General features: G+C 35.7%; 2 protein-coding genes across 2 annotated transcripts; both read right to left on the bottom strand.

The window, feature by feature from the left end:
• Positions 1 to 350: 350 nt before the first annotated feature.
• On the bottom strand, positions 351 to 9144 carry LOC127953151 (E3 ubiquitin-protein ligase TRIM69). Its single transcript, XM_052552127.1, has 10 exons — positions 8992 to 9144; positions 6811 to 6911; positions 5882 to 5980; positions 4723 to 4824; positions 4422 to 4556; positions 4115 to 4252; positions 3982 to 4033; positions 3802 to 3828; positions 3644 to 3670; positions 351 to 2214 (listed from the first exon to the last, which is right to left on the bottom strand). Exons 2-10 carry the CDS (start codon positions 6868 to 6870, stop codon positions 1655 to 1657), a joined length of 1200 nt encoding a protein of 399 aa, XP_052408087.1. The 5' UTR covers positions 6871 to 6911; positions 8992 to 9144; the 3' UTR covers positions 351 to 1654.
• Positions 9145 to 11168: 2024 nt separating this feature from the next.
• LOC127953168 (uncharacterized) lies at positions 11169 to 22007 on the bottom strand. The gene is made up of 5 exons (XM_052552151.1): positions 21702 to 22007; positions 20611 to 20720; positions 14216 to 14314; positions 13797 to 13967; positions 11169 to 12109 (listed from the first exon to the last, which is right to left on the bottom strand). Exons 1-5 carry the CDS (start codon positions 21775 to 21777, stop codon positions 11936 to 11938), a joined length of 630 nt encoding a protein of 209 aa, XP_052408111.1. The 5' UTR covers positions 21778 to 22007; the 3' UTR covers positions 11169 to 11935.
• Between the last annotated feature and the right edge of the window lie 923 nt (positions 22008 to 22930).

Below are 22930 nucleotides of genomic sequence, written 5' to 3'. Positions count from 1 at the left end.
TCTTTCGTCCTAATCAGCCCAGTGCACACTGGATGTAAATCTTTTGCTTTACACTTTATTTTTAAAGTATTAATGCATAAATATATAAATCTATACATACAAATATTAAGATGTACGTGTACAATTGAGGTGTGATACATAAAAATCCAACTTTAAACTAAATGTAATTAAATGACCAAATTTGATATTATTTTTGCATATTAATTCTGATCATTATAAATTAATCACTCTGAGCGTGTCAGACTCATCTCCACTAGAATAAATGAATCTCATGATGCACATAATTATGTAATCTTTGCATTAAGTACACAAGCAACATTCGAAATAAAATCTGCGTGAACACACAGGACTGAATTCACTTTGATTTATTATTCACATAAAGTGCATTTCATGTGGTGATTTGAGTTTGTCAAATGAATATGAAAGTGCAGACAGAGCAGGCGAACACTGTGTTATAATAAGGTGCAGACAGCAGCAGGTGCAGAAGGACCACAGAAGCAGCAGCTGAAAGAGATCCTACACTTACACATCTTGATGGAGGTACTAGTCGTGAATGCTGTGAATCACTGTCAATCACTACGAACTGACCCAGTGGTTTATCTAATGCTAATGAAGTCTAGAACAATGATTCTCAACTGGTTTAGCTTCAGGACCCAAGTTTAACATCAGCTGACCCAACACATTTCTTTATTGCCCAAAAATAGACCTTAGCATCAAATACGCAAACATCTAAATCATACTACCAAATGCTAAGACTCAAAATTTCGCGAAATTATTAACATAGCAGCTAACAGGAAATGTTCTCAGATGGTTGAACAAGGTTATGGCAGCGTTCTCTCAAAAGTCACGAACCAAAGTTCTTCCAGAAACATTAATAGAATATTCGTTTAAAGTCATTCCGGACTTTAATAATGTTCTCAAAACATTAGCATGCAGAACATCATGTATAGACTGGATGTTCATCTAATTGTTGCTACTTATAGTTTCAGACGGTTTCGAGAACATTCCCGTAATGTCTGCGAAATTATAAGATGGCATGTTCCCTTAATATTTTTTCTAACCTTCACATAACTGTCTGTTTCGAAAAACATTTACATAGCTTAATGAGTAGTTAGCAAAATGTTCTCAGAATATAGTTTTGATAGCTTGAATGGTATTGGCTGAAGAAGAAAATTGTTTTTTGTTTTTGTTTTTTTTTAATCGTGGTTTGAAGTTTGATTGTTTCTCACTCAGTGGGAAACAACATTACCCATGATTCTACAGAGAAAAATCTCCACCAATCAGGGAACTGAAACAAGCAAATAGTTTTAAAATAATTCTTTAGCACCCACCCACTACAATGAAGCACTGCAAATTACGTAATGGCTCACAAATGCTCTACTAAAATATTGTTATTTACTTGGCTATATCATTCACAATGCTTCATGGGATTGTAGACCTTTCTAAGAAGAGTTTGTAAAGTTATGATTCACCTCAAAGCAAATTGGTTTGGTTCGTGACTTAAATCACTTCACAAATTCTCTATGGGTAAAAATACGAAGCAAAATCCTTGCATTTGTGACCCTATCTGTACAAATGGCAACGCATTAAGCTCCAGTTGAGAACCACTGGTCTAGAGATTAAGCACTGGGCTCTGGTTGGATTGGGTTGGGTCTCAACCCCACAGGCAAATGGCGGGACACATGCAGTGGTTCCTGTTCCCGGGGGATCTGATCACCAGATCTTTCACGATCTCCACCGTTCCGAAGAGAGGGAAGAGCTTTTCGTCAAATGTCTCGTTGTAGGTGTAGATGTGGGAGTGGTTCTCCGCGTCGTAGAAGGACAGCTGGCCCTGGTCGTAGTCTAGGTAGATGCCCACCTTTCGAGGAATCAAGGCGGCCGGGAGGGCAGTGAACGGCACGGTGAGGGCCTTCAGCTCCGTGCCGCGCTCCAGACGCAGGGTCAGGTAGCCAGTGTTGGTGTTCAGGGACTTGAAGCCCTTACGCAAGGCGGACTCTTTGGCCACGCCGATGCGCCAGTCCATTTCTCCCACATCCACCTCCCAGTACTGGCGGCCAGAGGCGAAGCCTTCGGTTCCCACCGCACACCACCAACCGTCGAAGCGCTGGTGATAGTTTGGCTCATCTTTGCGCTCGAAACCGCAGCGCATGCGCTTCTCGTCCTCGGAGATCAGCAGGTCAGGGTTGGCCGTGTCCAGGTCAAGGGTCACCTCCACTATGATGGAATGAATGGAAGGTTGTGACTAATGTGTAATCAGTTTTACAAACTATCAATCAATAGCTATGTTTCCATCCAAACATGCAAATTTTACTTATGCGCAAACCTGGAATATCACAAAAACATTTGCGAATAAAGACTGTTTCAATCCAACGAGTCAAAGAGAACTAAATCATCACTTCCTGGTAAACTGGCACTAAATATCTCTAAGAAAACTAGGAGAAGCCACTAAATGTATTCATTTTCAAATATGATAAATTACTTAAGCCTCAGAACTGTTTGGGAACGCAGTCAAATAAGAAAGTAATTATACCGCAATACTTTGAGGACAAACTTTGCTCAGGCATTTCAGAACGACCAAAACAACTGTGAACGAGATCGGACTGATGCCAGTCAAACCATCCTGTCTCACAGTGCAAAGTCACATGAATTTTTCAATGCACATGACGGAATTTATTCGGTAAATGTGTTTCTCATTTTTTCTTATCAGACAAAAAGTTTATCCTACTCAAACTTTACATGCTGTAAGATTTTTTTTTTTTTACTTTTATGAATGTATGCGCGTCTTGGATTTTCCGGTTTTATGCAATATTCCAAAAATGTGCATAAAAATAGGTGGATGGAATGAAAACAAGGCTAACGAAAATGGCTGTGTTTCAAAACCTAGAGAGCTGCTTATGTAGGCAGATTTTAGAAGGATCATAAAAGATGGCAATGTAATATCTTTAGACAAAATTATAAATTCTTAACTCAACAATCTAAATTTTATGTATACTCTATTTAGAATTAAAACCAAATTCTATCCACTTCACAAATACTATGTATACTGGTATGTGATGCTATATTGTAATCCCCTAATGCATTATGACAAGATTGTGGATTACTTGAAATAGTAGGCTATTTTGGTAGCTTTCAGTTAAATTACAAGTACATAGTTCAATCTACAATTCTAAATTCATAAAAAAAAAATGTAAATATAAACATTTAAATATTTTGTTTAGGTAAGATTATATTTTAATTATTTTAATGAACACTTTTATTTAACAAGGATGTGTTAAATTGATGACAAATGTAAAAACATTTATAAAATGTAAAAAAATGTTTCTATTTCAAATTAGTGCTATTCATTTGATCCTTCAATTCTTCAGCAAATCCTGAAAAAATGTATCATGTTTTCCAAAAACATATTAACATGCATACATACATTTTTCAACACTGATAATAATAATACATTTCATAAGTAACAAATCAGCATATTAATATAATTTCTGTAGGATCGTGTGACACTGAAGACTGAAAATTCAGCTTTGCATCACAGGAATAAATTACATTTGAAAATATATTCCCATACGACACACTGATTTTAAATTGTAATAATATTACTGATTTTTAGAGTATTAAATAAACAAACAAACAAACGTCTTACCTCCTGCTTCACTGATCCAGTCCCACACTAAATAAAAGAAAAGCAATAGTTAGCTCAAGTTCACAGTGAGTCTTAATATTCAATCCACCCTATAATTGAAAAACAGTCCAGAATATCTATTCAAATTTTCAAAAGAGAAACATTAACACATGACTCACCCACATGAGGAATATATGGAGTGGCACCTAAGCCAAAAACAAAAAACAGAAGGGGCTCTCAGCAAGAAGTTTTAATACCATGCGTTATATTTACGATACATGAACAAAGTCGTTTACAGAATAACTGAAATCATTTGTCTTATGTTCATGATACTCAAGAAACTGACGAGATGATCAGACCTATTTTTTGGCTCCTCTGTTTCCACATAAGCCACTTCTGCGGAATCTTCTCCTAAACACACAAATCAATCAGATTTATGTTAGAATAAATTAATTTGCCCTCTGAATTAAACTCATGTTGTGGTCTTCACACCTTGTCTAGTTCTTTGTTGATCAGCATCCAGAGCAGCAGCTCCATGGCCGACTGCAGGGTGGCCATCCGACCTTTCTTCCAGTGATTCTCAAAGTCATCCAAAGCCGCCACCACCTGCTCTCCAGGCCACACACTTTGCTACACAGGAAAGCAGGAATAAATGATGCAATTTTTGACACTCAACATAACTGACATGCAACTGTTAAAGGAATAGTTCACACTAAAAATAATAGAATTTAGAACGTTCCAATTAAAAACATGGAACCCCAGTGAATGTGTGTAGGTGTGTGTGTGTGTGTGTGTGTACTTCAGGTTGAGCCCTCAGGTCTTTGGTCCAGGTGAGAATGACTCTCCTGGCGCTCTCCATGTCCTGCTCACTGCTCAGAGCCAGATCCTTCCAGTCACTTCTCTCTGGCCATCCATCAGTCAGCATTGGTCTTTTCTGTTTGGATAATATTTGGTGACACTTTAGTTCTGGCAAGCTAGTGAGATGCTACATAAGCAGTCTTTTAAGGAGTCCTAAAAGCACATTCATTTGTAGCAATTTGGTTTCAGCGGTTGTATTGGCAATAGAGTAAAGGTTTAATAGGTATAAACGAGTGTGTTGCCTTGCTCTCGAGGAGCGATGCCCACTCCAGAATGAAGGCCCTGCAGGTGAGAGAGGGCCACACGTCCTCACCCTGGGAGATGTTCTCCAACACCTCTGACCTCTACAGCCCCCAGGAGACAAGAAAACACACATCAGTTCAGGTCCTGAATTTGAATTTAAGTAGCAAATAGAACAAGGAATTGAATTTCACAAATGCAGAATATCTTAAAAATCAAGTTTTTTGTAACATATTACGTTTTAAATCATACAACACACTGAGGTCAACATGTGATAACAACAGGGTTTGAAATGCTATATACTGAAATCTAACTGATATATTTTTAATTTTGTTATCTTTAATTTAGTTTCATTTTTTTTAATTAGAGAATACTGAATAAATGTTCAACCACTGTCATTTAGCTAATGTGAGTTTTCACGAGTTTTTAGTACATGATATTGCAATAAACATTAAAGTCTTCTGAACTTTAAAGTCTTTATTTATAGTAAGTGAACTAAATTAAACATCAAATAATAAAATGTTTAAATGTTTTTAAGTTAAGTTTTAAGTTAAAATTCTACTTTCATATTACTGCAGCTAATTTACAGTTAATTTAGTTTTTATGGAGAGATTAAATTTGATATATAAAAATTGGAATATCGCACAAATAATTTGCGAAGAAGCAACGTTACCATCCAATGAGTCAAAAAGAACAAAATCGTCACTTCCTGATAAACTGGCACTATACATAATTTAAAAAACTAGGAGAAGCTACTAAATATAATAATTTTCATATATAATAAATAACTTGCATCTCAGAATGAGCAGAAACAAAGAATGTGGTTATTGCTTTCCGAGGTAGATGCTGCTGTTTGGGAAAGCAGTCGTTTAACAGTTCTGGGAGGCAATTATACAGAAATACTTTGACGACAGACTTTGCTCGGGCATTTCTGAATGACCATATTACATTTCCATCTCCCTTTTTTCTCATTAACCCATTTCGGAAAAAGTCAAAAACCACCGAGCGTAAAAACTTTTTTGCGAATTAAGGCATTTTTTATTCAAAATTCAGTGTTTCCATCACTCGATTCTGATGCGATACTTTAAAATGCGCATAAAAGCAGGGTGATGGAAACCCAGCTATTGAATGTCTCTCTCAGTTCAGTCGCAGAGGCTGTACCTGACAGACGCGTCCCAGATCCTTGGCCAGGTCAACAATGAACTGCTGGCTCTCGTCCAGTGGTTCTCTCTTCTCATTTTTCACCTTCTTACGAAACTCCTGAATGAATACATTCATTAAATGTTATATGGATCTTGGTAAATGCTAAAAATTCAAAGCTATTTCAAGGCTAGTCTCAGTGATGGACAGCCCCCAGGCCCTATTCATGACACACAAATTCATCAGATAAATCAATCTGTGCATATTACTTCTAAAATAGAAATAGTCAGACTGATGACACATTAAAACGAAACAAACTGTGATCGGTCTCTTTTTTTGTCATTCTTTTTAAGTTTCTTGTATAAATTTCCCTGCTGAAAAAAAACAATAGACACCAATATACAATGTTAATGGTTTTGTTGGTTATAATGGGACTTGTGTAAGTTTTAATGGACCCTGTGGGTTTGGTTTCCTTCTGGTGGCTTGTTAAAACCACTGAATCCTAATGGAATATGTCCCAAAACACACTACAGATGGTTAAAAACTGATGGTTTGTAATGAATGTAATGGTATTTGTACTGTTTTTTTTTTTTTAGCAGAATGTGGACCAGAATGTATTTAAGTTAATATGTCTACGTGAAACTATTTCAGCATGTTGTCAGTTCAGTCAGGTTCAAAGGTTTTTCATTAAGGTTACAGCAAACAAACAAGAACAGTGGTTCATTCAAATGCAACTCATGCGTGGTCTACTTCCTGTGTCTTTGTCTCCTGTTAATGAGCAGCTGAAGACTCACAGCTATTGAAATCGCTCACAATGACCAGCTAAAAGAGCCTTTTATCTCACTTTTCGACTAAAGGATAGACAACACTTTTTGAAACAACACTTTCATTCTGTTATTATGTCACTTTATCTAAGACGAAAAGACTGACAGCATATTTTTGCAAGGCACCTTAAACTTCTCGGTGAGGTTCTTGGTTGGTTCGACCAGAAACTGAAGACACTGCATCATGGTGGCTGCAGTTCACACAAATCCTTCACCAGAGGAAATAACTACAGCAAAGACAGGAAATGACAAAGCTTTTCTGTCAAAACACACAGGTCAATTAAAGGTTTTTCTTACTGAGTGGTAGACAAACCTAATTTAAACTTCAAAAACAATGTGTCAACCCAGCAGACTGCATGCTGACTTTGACAAGAGCTAATGATTAAACACTAAGTAGATATATAAGACTGATTTATATGACCAAAACACTCACACCTCGCCCTTGACCTGAATATAGCAAAGCTTCAGGAGTTCAATGTTTATACAACATACAACCACATCTTGAAAAATAAATGTGCTTAATTGTATTGAAGGTGTACTAAAAAAGTATATATGTGACTCTGGAGCACAAAATCAGTCTTAAGTTGCTGGGGTACATTTATATCAATAGCCAACAGTACATTGTATGGATCAAAATGATAGATTTTTATTTTATACCAAAAATCATTAGGATAAGATCATGCTCCATTAAGATATTTTGTAAATTCCCTACCATAAATATATCAAAACATAATTGTTGATTAGTAATATGCATTGCTAAGAACTTCTTTTGGACAACTTTAAAACTGATTTTCTAAATATTTAGATTTTTTGCACCCTTCGATTCCAGATTTTCAAATAGTTGTATCTCAGTCAAATATTGTCCGATTCTCATTTATTCAACTTTTAAGAGATGTAAAAATCCTCAATTTAAAAAAAAGGACCATTATGACTGGTTTTGTTGTCCAGGGTCACATTTTTCAAACTATATTTGGAAATAATATAATAATGAAATAAAAGGCCACTTTAAGTGCACTTAAAGATCATATACTTTCATGGCTGTTATGAAACACTTAAGTACACTTTTTTTTTAATTTGCACTTTGATATGACTAACATTTCAAAAGAAATTACATTCAAGTATATTTTAGTTGATCATAAATTTTATTTATTTTGTCAGTACATTCAGCAGTTAATTTTAACCAAATTTCAATGCAACAGAATTATAAAATTACATATTGATTATGAGATCTTACTTAAGTGGGTTGAAAAGCATTGAAAAGGTGGGTTTATTGTTTTGTTTTTGTTTGTTTGTTTGCAATGGCATTTAATATAAATGTAATTATAATATTTTTTATTGAATGTAATATATATATATATATATATATATATATATATATATATATATATATATATATATATATATATATAGAATGTTGGACATTAAGCTCACTAAAAAAATTAATACTATGCAAAAGCTCATTTTGTTCAGTATTTCATTATTAGAGGACACGTGACTGAGGAGAGCACACGTGACTCAAAGCTGTGACGATCATGAGCAGCGTGCGGTGGAGGATTATCCAAACAACAAGGTTAAAGACATTACAATCGAACTTATAGTAATAAAACATAGACAAAGAGGAAGAATATAGCACCCCTGCTCATTTGGAGTAGGCTAATTCTATCAGAAATTAAATCTCTTAATTCAGAGTCATTTCATATAGCTTAGATTAATATTTTTGTTTGATATTTTGATATTATACAGTATTCAAGCTAATACAACAAAATTAATATTAAATCATATGAAATGATTATAACTAAATCCCAATTATATTTGTTGTATCATTTCTGAGAACAGACGGGTAAGACTTCAAAACTGTCTTAGACAAAATTGTCTAGGATGCTTTATTAAAAGGGCTCGTTAAAATGTGATTTTACATGTCAGCATTGTAATGGTGTTAAAAAAGCATATATAAATATCATCGTGCATGTTAATATAATACAAATCTGATAAATGTAATTCTGCCACGCGTCTGGAGCTGAATGAATCCTGGAAGAGACGCATGACTTTGCTGCACTGCACAAGCTCTGTCATGTTTATTGATGAGCTAATGCCCTTGAACGACATTCTCAAGACAGTCCGACTCCCAGACAACAGATCTGACATGATCTTCACACTGCGAGCGTGTGCATGTAAACAATGCCATGATGCGTTTTCATGACGCACATGAGAAAACAACGTGCTGCACAAGGTTTGCAAAAAAATAGACATAGAGAAAATAAATCAGCATGCATATCATCATATGTCTGTGTGCATTCATCACTGTACCTGTGAGAGTGCGCTGTGTCGCAGGATGGATCCTTCCACTGATAAAGTCGTGCAGCGAGTCAGAGGAGAATGAATGCTGCAGCGAATACTTGACCTTGTTTACGTACAGTGACTTCGCAGAGCCGAACACGAGCCGAGCGTCATTCGGGCTTTTCCGGAAACCTGATGCGGAATGAAAGCGGCGCCATGTTTATTGTGGCCTAAAATAGTGAGTCTTGTCGTATAGATGATTATAAATGTTATTTTCTTTTCTTTTCTTTTCTTCGAACTTTATAAAAAGAAGAACACAGTTATATGGTCCTCAAAATCAAAAGTAGTCTATAATAAATGTGAATAAACATGTGAATTTGAGAATTTCGCCAAAGTTTGTTTAATTATTTATTTATTGAACGTTAGCTGTCTATGGAGGATCAGAAAGCTTTCGGATTTCATCAAAAATATATTGATTTGTGTTCTGAAGATAAACAAAGGTCTTATGGGTTTGGAGCAACATGAGGGTGAGTAATTAATGAGAGAATTAAAAATTTTGGGTGAACTAACCCCTTTAAGATTTGAAGAATTGCATAGTCAATGCAATTAAGCACACAAGGGTTACTAACAGTGAGTAACTTGCCTAAACTACTAAAAAAAAAAACTTTCACTGAAATAAAGGACAAATTCACATCTGTTCGTGTGTTCAGTGTGCAAAGAATGATGTCAGAATCAACAAGGGTGAAGATGTTCGAAATCAAGCACTGTTCACTTCTGTTCCAGACTCTTACATTGATTGCCATTGTGTTTTAACAGGAAGTCTTACACGAAGAAAGCAAGTGTGTTGTGTCCAGAATCCCCTTAAAGAGACAATTCAGTGTGATTAGCATCACTCGCTGAGCTGAGATCTAATGAAGATGAATCCGCTGTCTTCTTCTGACTGACGTGTGTCATTCACTCTGTATTGTGTGTGTGTGTGTGTGTGTGTGTGTGTGTGTGTGTGTGGAGATTCAGGCTCCAGCTGTGCTGCTGCTGTGGACAGAAGACAAGCCTCTGTGGTGCCTCTCATTAGGACATCACTGAAGACAATCAAGACTCTACAGGAGCTGAAGAGTTAGGCTTTAAACCGCTTCCAGGCATTCACAGCTCATTTGGTTGCAGGTAACTAAACAGGAATAAAGGGTCATCTGTTTCTAGTTAGGAGGGTGAAAGTTGCTACTTCCTGAAGTGACCACTAGAAGACACAATTTCACTACAATTCTTCAGGATCCAGACGAAAGCTGTTGGTCTCTAGGCCAAATGTTTTAAACATTGTTTTAGAAAAGAGTATCTTCTGCTCACTAGTGCTGCATTAAAAAAAATAGATATGATAGAAACAGTAATATTGCTAAATATTATTACAAATTGAAATTAACTGTTTTCTATGGGAATATATGTTAAGATGTGATTTATTCCTGTGCTGTAAAACTCAATATTCAGCATCATCCCTCCAATCTTTAGTGCAAACCCATCTTTCAGAAATCATTATTAATGCCGCTCAACAAATGTTAGTTATTGTTGGGAATGTTTCCCTTTTATATTTTTATGGAAAACATGATGCATTAAGTATTTTTTTGATAAATAGAGTTCAATATATATATATATATATATATATATATATATATATATATATATATATATATATTTATTTATTTTTTTTTTATAGAAAATTGTTACAATATGCATCTGTATTTACTTTGATCAACTGAATGCATCTTTTAGTGATCTTTTAATCAACACTCAGTTTTGTTAGACATGTGAATCCCATGTGGGTTAATCATTGAGTGGATCTCCTGTTGATTCATGGTCAATAAAGTCTAACATGCTAAATATATAAAATAGTAACAGGTAAGATATTATTGCAGTTTCATTTAGCCGTGACTATATTAGAGCGCAGCACAACCTCTCAAATCTGGTTTATTCTTGTGCCCTAGGGAAAATATATCTCATGTAGTTTTTGAAAGATGCAAATGCGTGTTCAGAGGGAAATGAGGACACCTGTGACCTCAAACTTGTTACACATCAAACTGCTTTCAAACCATTTGAATTTGAATGTACACGTATCTGAAATCATATGCTCCGAGTATTGACAGTAAAGGGAAGAAACCGAGGAAAATCCGATGATTCAGTGTGACCCAATCTCAGAAGAAACAAGTCCAAGTCTAGTATTACTTCTGCAAACTGTACATTTAACATCTTTATTCACAGTGATACAATCGAGCGCATTCATAAAAGGTTATTTAAAAAAAAGAGAGATTCAACAAATAGAATCGCAGCAAAGCATCATTTGGTCCGACAAGGAACATGTACACAGAAAAAAATGAGCAGTTTGTTTAAAAACAGGATTGGATTAAAACTCGTCTGCCTAAAATAGTGATGCAATTTCCCCGTAATGTACAAAAACATGGCTTCAAATCTTCATTATTTGTGTGCTTTAGGTCAGTACAGTACACCAGCTGCTACTTTGGTTTTAGATGAACTTCAACATGAAATCAAGATAGACTTTATTTATGGTTATAATAGATGTCACTAGTGTTATTTTTCATAAATGGATGTTATTCCCCCCCAAAAAAGAAAAAACAACAACATTTTTTTTAATCAAAATGAAATCAACATTCCCCACTTATGTATAAATGTAATAATATCATGGGACGTGATGTAATGTTGAGGCTTGGAAATATCTACAGTCCGTATAATTCTATAAAGTAGAAGTTTCATGTCATTTTTTAACAGCGACAGAACTTAAACTCTTGCATATTCTTTTTCTTCTCTTCCCTTTTTCCAGTAGTGATGCAACATCCTCCTCCTCTCGTCTTGTGCTTGTGCAAGTTATTGCATAGGTCAAGTCCGTCCCTATTTCGGTGTCTTTTGCAAGCAGAGCGGCTGCTCGTCAGGCTAGTGACAGCTCAACAGCTGCCGATCGTGTTCTTGTGCTTTAATTAACAGTGTGACTGGGGTCCTGTGAGTCTGTGATTTGAGGTAGATCTTCATATGCAGGTAAATCTGTGTCTGGGACTGTAAGTGGCTCCTCCGTGGGTGCCAGGATGTCAAACGGGACATCAATGCCCTGGACGGACTCACGAATGCTCTCCTCATATGTGGGAGGCGGCTGTGTAAAAGAAAAACAAGAACAGAGATAAAGCTTGACTTATAACACCACAAATCAACAGCTTGCACTAGAAAAATACCTCAGGCGCACTCCTCCATTTTGCATATCACTTTTTTGTGTGTGTGTGTGTGTGTGTTTAATCAAAATGTCGGTTTAGTTATTATTTGTGGCAGGACTCCTTTAATCTCCTAAAGGAATGGTTTACTCAGATATGTGTATTTGCTGAAAGTACTCGCATTGAAAATACTCAGGCAATACAAGATACAGATGTGTGTTTCTTCAGAACAGGTTTGGAGAAATGTAGTGGATCCTCTGCAGTGAATGGGTGCCGTCAGAATGACAATCCAAACAGCTGATTAAATATGTGTTTCAGTTTTCTCTTGTAAACTGTGTTTGAGAATATTTCTCTCCTGATGCAGACAAGATGACTTTTTACTGGAGAACCAAATATTATTCATAAGGGACTCGTATTCTCGATGAAAACAATGATTAGAAGTTAAAAACTTTCACTGTGTGTTGAAATTATGTGGTGTGGATTATGGTGTGGATCTCATTTTGACGGCACCCGTTCACTTCCACTTCCAGGATCCTTTGCTGAGAAAGTGATGTAATGATACATTTCTACAAATCTGTTCTGATGAAATAACAAACTCATCTACATCTTAGACGGCTTGAGGCGGAGTATACATTTCCAGCACATTTTTATTTTCGGGTGAACTATCCCTTTATGCAAACCTATCATGTGTTCCCGGGGAATCGAACCCACAACCTTTTCTATTTCTTGAGAACATCTTCAGTAGAAAACATAAAAATCTAGTTTCCTCGTATGCTTCTATTATTATTTATTTAACATTGCTAATGCTTATCAAGTGAATATATTCCCAAAGATAAAGACCTCTGCACTACGTTAATTCACAATACAGAGCTCGACATTTATTTAAACAAATTTAGTTGGCGATATCACTTTGCAGAAACTTCCTCTAGCCATTTTATCTCTCTTTGGTTCTTCTTTCTCATAAGCTTTGAGCTCGGCGTCTGCCCTTTAGGCTTCTAAAAAAAACCAGCCATTTTAAAGCAGACAACACCGCGGCGCCCAGCTGGAGAAGCAGCTAATTAAGCTCAATAATAGGGTTAATGAGTGAACGATCCCCCCAGTGAATCCTGGGGAGTAAAGGAGAGGACAGACGGACAATGAGCCGTATTCTCCACTAATGTTTACCTTTGGAAATAGACCGCTTTATAATGTTTGATGTGCATCAATTCCCATTAGCGTGTGTACTCATGCGTTTTCCTGGCGCTAAGTCAACATCGCAGGGCCTTGAAGCGCTCGCAGCAGCGCAGGTGAGGTCTGTGTGGCAGTGAATGTGTCCGCTTCTCAGATACGATCATGTTACGGAACAGAAAACTGTGGGTCATTCATATTAAAACTCTATTGTTATTATATTCAGTCAGACTGCAGCTGCTGAGAGACGACACTGTTATCATAGCAGGGCTTTAGCAGAGTGAAATCTGAGAGCTTCGAGTGGATGATGCCAATGTGTTTTCATCGTAACAATTGTGTGTTCATATTTGAATACATGCATAAGTGTATGTTTTGAGAAGTCATCATCCATTTTTCAGTAAAGCCATTAACTTCATCTAGTCAAACAAGGTCATGAAAGCTGCATGAACAAAAACTGTGTCTGACCTCGGTCTCGACTGATCCGCTCAGGCCGAAGCGGTCGGCTATCATCATGTGGATCTGCCGCTGGCGGTCTTTCTTGCGGACGCTCTCGTACGAGGGCAGACGAGGAAGAGGAGGCTCCAGCGGGGAAAGGTAGTAGCTGCTCGGCACACCGATCAGGAACAACGAGCCCGACTGGCAAACACAAGCACAAACAAAACATGACTATTTCTAGACCGTTTCCCCCTCGTGTTGTTTCAAACCTGTTTATACTGTTCTTATCATCTAGAACATATATAGAAGAGAAGTAGAAAACCTTTCCTTTCAGGAAAAGTGTTTTGATGCCTATTGATCATACAGCTCTATAACAACATGAAGATGAGTAAATGAAGGTGGATATGATTATGGGTGAAGGATGCAGATTTAAATAGGTTTGCTCTTACCCGTGCATTCACGTTATCAAGACCGCTGTCGTGTGTTTGCTCCACATCAGAAGAAGCTACAAGAGTCTGTCTGCTGTTGTAGTACTGAGGAGGAGATTCCTGTTCAGTCGAGAGATAAAAAAATCAGGTTGATATCATCAATGAACACTCATTACACAACCATTCAAAAGTTTGTGAACCCTCTTTATATATATATTCCATTGGCCTCAAATTGTTTGGTCATACTGTAATTTAAAATGCATGGACACCATTGCATCAGCTGACAATGTTTTTGTCAAAAATGTGCTGCTTTACACTATATGCACTTGATTTGACATGTTAACATGTAATGGAAATGTATTCAGACACGTTCAGTTGTCCTTTCCGGAGCGGAGCCACCAGCAGAGTAGTTACAATGTTTACATACTGATTACATGTCAAAGCATCACCAATCATAGTTTAGCGGCTCACACCCTCTTCTTTGTTTGCGTAATGTCTCTCCTCCTCTTCCTACATCTGCAATGGCCGAGCCAGACCTCTGGATGGTCATAAATTATGTTGCTAAAGAGATGGACCACCAAGTAACTTCCTCCCCTCCCATGCAGGACTAGATTAGGCAGGCGGACCCGCGTGAGGCCGAGGAATTCCTCCAGCTCAGCCGGACACTCTGTGATTACCCCACACCTAAATAGAAGGCTTTGTGTCCCGGGACAATACAGCGTCTTACTGCGTCATCAGGGCCCTGGGTAACAAACCCCACACTGGCGTTTTAAAGGTCTGCCTCTGTTTTGCACCCTTGTTTCTGCAGGTACTAGTAAACGAGTGCACTCCATTTAATAGCCCACATGTCACCGGGACACTGCTACGAGTCACATCAGGCCAAAACATGCAGAGAAGGGTTAACCAGGGCAACGTGACAAAACTTCAAAGCACGGTCAAAATTACAAGAAAAAAAAGAAGAAATTAGATTTTGGACAAAGAGAGTAGGGTCCACAGTCTTTGTCCAAAATAGAATTTCTTTATTTATTTTTGTCTATAACACGCTTTGACGTTTTCTTAACATTTTAAGACATATTTTAATCTTTTTTTACTTTTTTAACACATTTTTTACCCAAATTTTCTACCATTACTTTGATATGTCTGGACATTTTATATTTGAGTAATCAATTTCCATTATTGCATTAGTATCTCATTAAATTAGATTGTGTTTTTTTTGTTTTGGCCATTTAAAAGTTAACTTTAAAGTACACTTTAAATCTTTGTTTTGAATAATTATTTTGTTGACTAACATGCTAAAGCACACATAAAGAACTTGTTTACACTTTTATTTTTATTTAAATATTTCAAATGTACTAAATAAAAACTTCATCGTTACAAATGTTTAATTAAAAATTTATTTAAATACACAACAGGAGCATTTCAATAGAAATGACATTATTTTAATTTACCACAATTCCTTGCGAGTTCATTCTGCAGTTTACTTTAACCACAATAGGCTCAATAACTTTTATAATTATTTCATATATAGTATCATATTTTCTATATAAAGATGTATAAGTCCTACTGTACTTAAGTGTGTCTAAAAACACTCTTAACTTAAACGAAGTGGATGTAATATTAATTTAAGCTGTATTACAACTTGCAATTAGTCTGTAATAAAGTGTCCAAAAACATTACACTCAGTTTACACTTTTATAATTTAAAAGTATATTGTGTCTGTAATATATATTCTAAAGCGTACTTCTTTTTCACAAGGGATGGATACATTTCTATTTAATAAATATTTGATTTATGATAAAATTGCCATAGACATTTTTATTATTCCACTTGAATAAATGGACAACATTTTTATGACAATCGTTAAAAATCGTTTTGTTTTTTTACCCCCCCAAAAAAATATCCTTGTTACTCATGTTACATGCATTTACTATTTATAACAAATTATGTATAATTGCATGTAAGTAACCTAAAGTCAAACCCTAATTCTGATTCATAACCTAACCATGTAGTTAACTAATATTCCTCAGTACTTAAATGCAAAATTACACTGTAATAAGAACACCTTAAAATAAAGTGTAACCAAAAAGTGTTCTGTTAAAGGTGAAAAATGCCCCTGACAATCATTTAGGCAAGTATCATCCCTCTATTATAAAGCTCGGACCCAAATCTGTGACGCTGGTGAGGACTTGAACACAAGCTCTGACGTCACTCACGGTGACGTGTCTTGACCTTTCCCAGCACCCCTCCCATTCGGGACTCTGGGAGACACGTTTAGTAAATGTGAGGTCAGGGGTCACCTTCCCTCGCTGCTTCGCACTTTCAACAGTCTCGGAGTCCCCCCCGAAAAGAGAGACGTCCTTTTGTTTACTCCTCTGATTCAGGCAGTGTGAAAAAGCAAAAGCGTGTAAAATCAGTCCTGAAGTCGGGGGAGGACCTCATCAACAGTGTGCCTTTTTCAGTGCCTGACTGAAAGTAAAACCTTTGTCTCCTCTGATCCCCCACCGAAACACAGCTTCTAATGATCAGATGGAGAAGACTCTTCAGGAAGAGGACATATTTGTGACCCTGGAGCACAAAACCTTCTTAAATCCAGGGGTATATTTGTAGCAATAGCCAACAATGCATTGTATTAGTCAAAATTAGCAATTTCTCTTGTAAGCCAAAAATCATTAGGATATTGAGTAAAGATCATGTTCCTTTAACTTGTGTAAATTCCCTACCGTAAATATATCATAACTAAATTATTGATAAGTAATATGTATTGCTATGAACTTCATTTGGATAACTTTAAAGGCAATTTTCTCAAAATCAATTTTTTTTTTTAACCCTCAGATTCCAGATTTTCAAATATATCAACGGAAAGCTTATTTATTCAGCTTTCAGATGATGTATAAATCTCAATAATAATAAAAAACAACTGACATTTATGACTGGTTTTGGGTCACATAGATGTCTCAAAATGATTTAAGTTTCTATTATAGCAAGTAAGTTAGTTTATTAAATGCCATGCAACATTAGAATTTTACCATGTTAACTTGATCTCATCTTCTTCAACACTTTTAAAATAAAAAAAAGAGTTTTTTCACAGTGATGCCAAAAAAAGAACCATTTTGGTTCCCCAAATATGAACCATTTTTTAGGGTCAAGAACATAAGAAAAATCCATAGAACCTTTTGTGTAATGGAAAGTTTCCACGGATTTTAACAAATAGCCTTTATTTTTAAGAGTAAATATAAGTATATGAGATTATTTTATCCATTTAATTATTCGCAGGAAAATCCTAATCGACTTCTCCAATCATGCAGTCCACATGAACTCCTCGTAAGCTCACATTAAAGTTAAACCAGCATTTATTTTATTTTTCTGTTTCACTCGGATATATGTCATTATATATAAACAAAAGTCATGTCGCTAATTCTGTTTCTTCGCCAAAGGGGTTAGTTCACCCAAAAATTAATATTCTGTGATTAATTACTCATTTTGTTCCAAACCCGTGAGATCTCCTTTTAAATTGAGATATTTTGGATGAAATCCGAGAGCTTTCTGACACATTCAAGATCCAGAAACGTATTGAATACATTGTTTAAAATAGTAAATATGTGACATCTGTGGTTCAACCGGAATTTTACGAAGCTACAAGAATAATTTTGTGCACAAAGAAAACTAAAATAACGATTTTATTCAACAATTTCTTCCCTTCCGTGTCAGTCTTCGATGCACACTCAAGTACCACGACGCATGCGTGTGATCCTGCTGCGGTTTTGAAATTGTTGAATAAAGTTATGTATGTTTGAAAAGAAAACAAAGACTGGGAGAGTCATCTGGAACTTAATGATAGTGACACTGAAGTCATGGTTTTCTATGTAAACTAGTAAAATTGGTAATTTCAGTAAACTGATCTTTGCTAGCGTGTGCATGTCAGGATGCTTCAGGTGTGTTTGATCTGAAATCCACCCGGTTTCATTATGGTGGCCACTCCTAAAACTTTTCTTGTGTGTATGTGGTCAAACAGAGGCTGATATCATCACAGACCTCTTCTGTGCCTCATTTAACCAGTACCTCACATCTGTCTTCACCACAGTTTAACTATAACAGTTTTTGCATTTCCTCTTTGTGGGAGGAAGAATGTGGAGGCAGTTTCCCTGTGTTGCCAAGATAAGGTGAAACTGCTCTCAGAGGGGAACGGTTAAGGTTGAAAGTGAACAGGAAAAGGAAATGGATGAGATATAACTTGAGGGTAAGTCACAAAGTGTGAGGGTGCTGCTTTACGACCAGAACACAGCAGATAAACGCAGCGCTCTCAGTCTAATCTAACATCTGCTTTCACGACCCGCATCCTGAGGACTGGACACATTATGGGAGACACTCTCAACTGAAACGTCCATATAAATGTGTATTTCGTCATTTTTTTGCTGATTCAATAATACGTTCAGCTACCAATAACAGCTTCAAACTCTCAAAACCCGTTTACCAAACTTTGACATGTTTAAATTTGTGGTGTCGGATGATTATTTGCGATTAATCACATCCAAAGTCAAAGTTTTTAAAACTTGTACTTTGTTTACATAAGTGTATACTGTGTGTTATGCATTTATAAAAACACAGACATACAGTATATATTTAAGAAACATATGTAACATTTATGTTACGAGTTAATATGTAATTAATTAAGGAATTAATAATAAATAATAATAAATTAATTAATAACTGTAGTTGGATTACTTTTCCCATGAAAAAGTAAGGGGTTACAGTTACTTCTGATGTAATTACATTAAATACTGTATGGACTCATCGTGGATTTAACATCAGAATGTAACATGATATCAAAATATGTTTTTAATGTAACCTTTTGCCTTTAAATACTTTTAAAAACGCAATTTTGTTTTATTTATTTTTTAGTTGCAAGTCTATTGTTCAACTGCTTGTGGTTGATAAGGGATTTAGAAAGTGATTAATAATAAGCAACGCAATACTTTTTAGAGCAAGTAATCTAATTACATGTAATTAATAGCTAGTAATTAATTACATTTTAGAGCAACTTTCCTAACACTGCTTGCAGATAATATATGAATGAAATGAGTAACCACTAAAGTGAACATGATACACTTTTTGTAAAGTGCCATTTTATTAAAAATGTAATTTATTAAATTACATACAAATATGTCAAAAGAACAAAGTTCTACCTAAGTAGGTCAAAAAGAGCTCTTAAGTCAAATGTATCAACGATTACGTTTAATTTCACTTAACATGCAGTTAAGTGTCTGAAAACTTTACATTCAGTTCACATATTAGTATATTCTTTAAAAGTGTCTTATTTCCATAAAAGGTTCTCTTTTTAAAAGTGTGCAAGAGCAGACATCTTCACACTGGAGTTTTACTCCTGTTTAATATCTGATTACTGTGTAACTTTCCGTGGGCGCTGGTGACTGTCATAGTCAGGGGAACGGTCACACTGTTTAGTTCTCCTCTCTAACAGAACCGAATGTTTAGATGCTTCACAGAACCGACTTGCATGCATCTGGACACTTCTGCTCTTCAGGTTTAGATGCCTGATACTGTTTCTCTTCTTACAGTTGTCTAAAACTGGTATTAGTTTTTGGTCCCGAGTTCACGAATCCTTGATAACTTCTTGCTTGCGTTGCTTATGATCATCTGTTTTGCTCGCGATCATAGCTGACGTTAACAATACAAGCTCCCCGTGCGCTGAGTCACAGTGTTTGGCACAGCACATGATAAAGCTCTTGAAAGTTTAGCACAGTTAGGAAAAAAGATAATATGTAATCTCTGTTTGTGTGTGAGGGTACCAAACATTGATAACTCAGATGCTAGGAGACGTTCTTCATTTGCAAAATGATCAAACTAGGGCACATGTACAGTAACACTTTAACTGCATTTGATACTTTCTGTCTACCTTTGTGGAAAAGAAGCGCACGCAGTTGCATTGAACTTGTACAGCAGTTCACGGCAAGTGTATTTTTAAATAACTTGCAGATAATATATTAATGAAATAAAAGTGTACCTAAAGAGAGATGCTTTCGTGACAGTGTCTCAAGATATACTTAAGTATAGTTTTTAATTGTAACACTTTAACTATATTTTTTTACCTTGCTTGGTAAACAGCTAAAAAATGTATAATTGAATGTCTCATTAGAAAGGAAAATCACAGATGATATCTCATTAATGTTTTAATTCTCCCTCATAAGCAGTAATGAAGACTTGCACACTGTGAACATCAATATGAACTTAAGCATTTCCCATTGCTCCAAGACCCAAGAGTCACTATCATTTTAAAAGCCATCAATTGTCTCATTTATGTCTTTTTAGGAGAAACATCTGAGGCAGGGCTGATCCTTAATGAGACTTAACTGAGAACTGGAGTCCTTGAAGAATGGAAGTATGAAGTACGAAAGTCTTACCATGTCAGTACGAGATTCCCGAAGAGCCCTCATTTTGCAGCAGAGAGGAACCTTCCGGTACAGGATCAACAGCAGCACCACGATCATGAAGAAAAACACCAGACAACAAACTGAAAAAGACCACAGACAACACTCATCGCTCAGATCTGTAACCTCGAGATTTGGAAATTTAGGCACTATTTATATTTCTGTATAACACTAATTTCAGAGAAAGCATACTAAGATCATATACTGTAAATATATATATTTCTTATATATACTTCTTTATATATATATATATATATATATATATATATATATATATATATATATATATATATATATATATATATATATATATAAAGAAGTAACTTTTGCTAATCAGGGATACATTTATTTGAACAAAAATACAGAAAAAAATTAAAATTGTGAATTATTATTTTTATTATTATTGCAAATTTTAATAACTATTTTTTATTTGAATGTACTTTAAAATAACATTTATTCCTGTGATGCAAATCTGAGTCAGCGTCATTACTGGGGTCTTCAGCATCACATGATCCTTCAGAAATCATTCTGATTCATTATCAATGTTGGAAACAGTTGTGCTGCTTCATTTTATTTATTTATTTAGAACCTGTGATACTTTTGTCAGGATTCTCAGATTAAATAAAAAGTAAAAAACAAACAAACAGCATCTTCCAAACAGAGAACTTTTCTAACAATATGTCCTTACTATCACTTTTTACACACTTTTTTTTATTCAGCAAGCATTTGTTTTTTATAATGTTTATATATATATATATATATATGCACACACTCAGTTTACACATTTTCCAAATATTGTTATTAGGATTAAAGATGACTCTCTATCTCTGTATTAATAGAAAACTTTAAGAGCTTGTATTGTAATTTATACGGTTTATTAATTTTAAAATAAGATAATACTACCTGTAAAACAAAACTAATTATTATTATTATTATTATTATTATTATTATTATTATTATTATTATTTTACATCATCGCCACATTATTAGTCAGCTTAAGACACTGAAGATGAGTTTTTGGGAGATAAGATATCTATTTGTAATAACAACAGGTTGGTACTCACATGCCCCCACGACGACGGTCCTCTGGTCCGCGGAGGAGCTCGCGGAGGGGACTTTTGGGGACACAGTGCTGGACATCTCTGATAAACACAGCTGTTCTTCCGAGAGACCCAAGCTGCCTCAAAGCAAGTCACCAGAAGAGGAGTGTTTCTTTCTTTCTCTCCAGCCTCATTTCTAGAGTTGAGTGTGAGTTGAATCCCAGGACTTCTGCTGAGTGAGTGTTACTAAGCGTCAGTCACGACTCACATCCTGACCGGACTAGTCCTCGCGAGCCGAGCAGAGGAGACACTGTTGCCATCACCAAACACACCGATAGATCCCACTACGGCGAAGGCGAAGGCTCATGAATAGTAATGAGCTGCGTGACTGGACGCTGCGGGAGGGTTGCTACGCGACGGTTGCATGGGTTAATTAATATTCATGAATGTAGCCTTCATCGTACTAGGATTCGTTCGTTTCGTGGTCAGGAACATGTGAAATAGACTAAAATACAGTTGTGATTTGTTGATGTACTAGCAGGGAAATATATAAATAAACATAATATATTTTTAAATAAAATAATAATAAATAAAATCCCTCGTATGACTGACTTTCTACTGTTTCTCTTAACTTCACGAGCTGATACATTCCACGCGCAGCGGTTGTCTTGGAGACGGGCAAGACTTTGCGCTTTTAAAGTGCGCCGCCCAACGGCACAATACAACTAATACATGTCAAAAGATTTTTATTAGGATTTAGACGTTCATTAGTTCGTCTTTTTTGTACTAATTTTTAAATTATTTATTTGCAGACAACCATTTAATTGATTTAATGGAGACTTGTCATAGCACGTGCATATCATTGCTCTTTTGTTGTTTTTGATTGCTTCTATTGTGATTATTTATGAGTCGCTTTGGACAAAAGCGTCGTCATTAAAGTATAGATCAGTGGTCTGAATACATGTAAATATAAATTTTATAAATCTAGCTGTTGATAAGAACATCTGATTATTCGTGCATTAAGTGTTTATTTATTAGTTCTTTATGAGTTTGTGAATATGTCTAGGAACTTTGTGTACTTTAAAAACCAAACAGAAAGTCAGAAAGCTCAAGTCATTGGCTCTTTATCTCAAAATATTTAGCTATTAATTTCATGTATTTTTATTTGATGTCTTTTTGCGATTCTAGTTATTCGCCCTTATTCTTGCTATTTTTGTTATTGGGTATAATTATTATTATTATTCAGGTTGATT

Source organism: Carassius gibelio, chromosome B3 (assembly GCF_023724105.1).
Source record: "Carassius gibelio isolate Cgi1373 ecotype wild population from Czech Republic chromosome B3, carGib1.2-hapl.c, whole genome shotgun sequence".
Classification (NCBI taxonomy): domain Eukaryota; kingdom Metazoa; phylum Chordata; class Actinopteri; order Cypriniformes; family Cyprinidae; genus Carassius; species Carassius gibelio.
The sequence above is the reverse complement of the archived record's forward strand: the minus strand, read 5'-3'. Positions and strand labels throughout refer to the sequence as shown.

What these genes read in the sequence shown, in the direction of transcription:
- LOC127953151 (XM_052552127.1), bottom strand. Translation starts at nt 6,870, where the DNA reads ATGATGCAGTGTCTTCAGTTTCTGGTCGAACCAACCAAGAACCTCACC. An exon ending in CATCGCTCCTCGAGAGCAAG is followed by an intron (nt 4,557 to 4,722) that starts GCAACACACTCG and finishes TTATCCAAACAG; the next exon opens with AAAAGACCAATGCTGACTGA. An exon ending in CTGGATCAGTGAAGCAGGAG is followed by an intron (nt 2,215 to 3,643) that starts GTAAGACGTTTG and finishes ATTCCATCATAG; the next exon opens with TGGAGGTGACCCTTGACCTG.
- LOC127953168 (XM_052552151.1), bottom strand. Translation starts at nt 21,777, where the DNA reads ATGTCCAGCACTGTGTCCCCAAAAGTCCCCTCCGCGAGCTCCTCCGCG. An exon ending in GGGAATCTCGTACTGACATG is followed by an intron (nt 14,315 to 20,610) that starts GTAAGACTTTCG and finishes TCGACTGAACAG; the next exon opens with GAATCTCCTCCTCAGTACTA. An exon ending in GCGGATCAGTCGAGACCGAG is followed by an intron (nt 12,110 to 13,796) that starts GTCAGACACAGT and finishes TCTTTTACACAG; the next exon opens with CCGCCTCCCACATATGAGGA.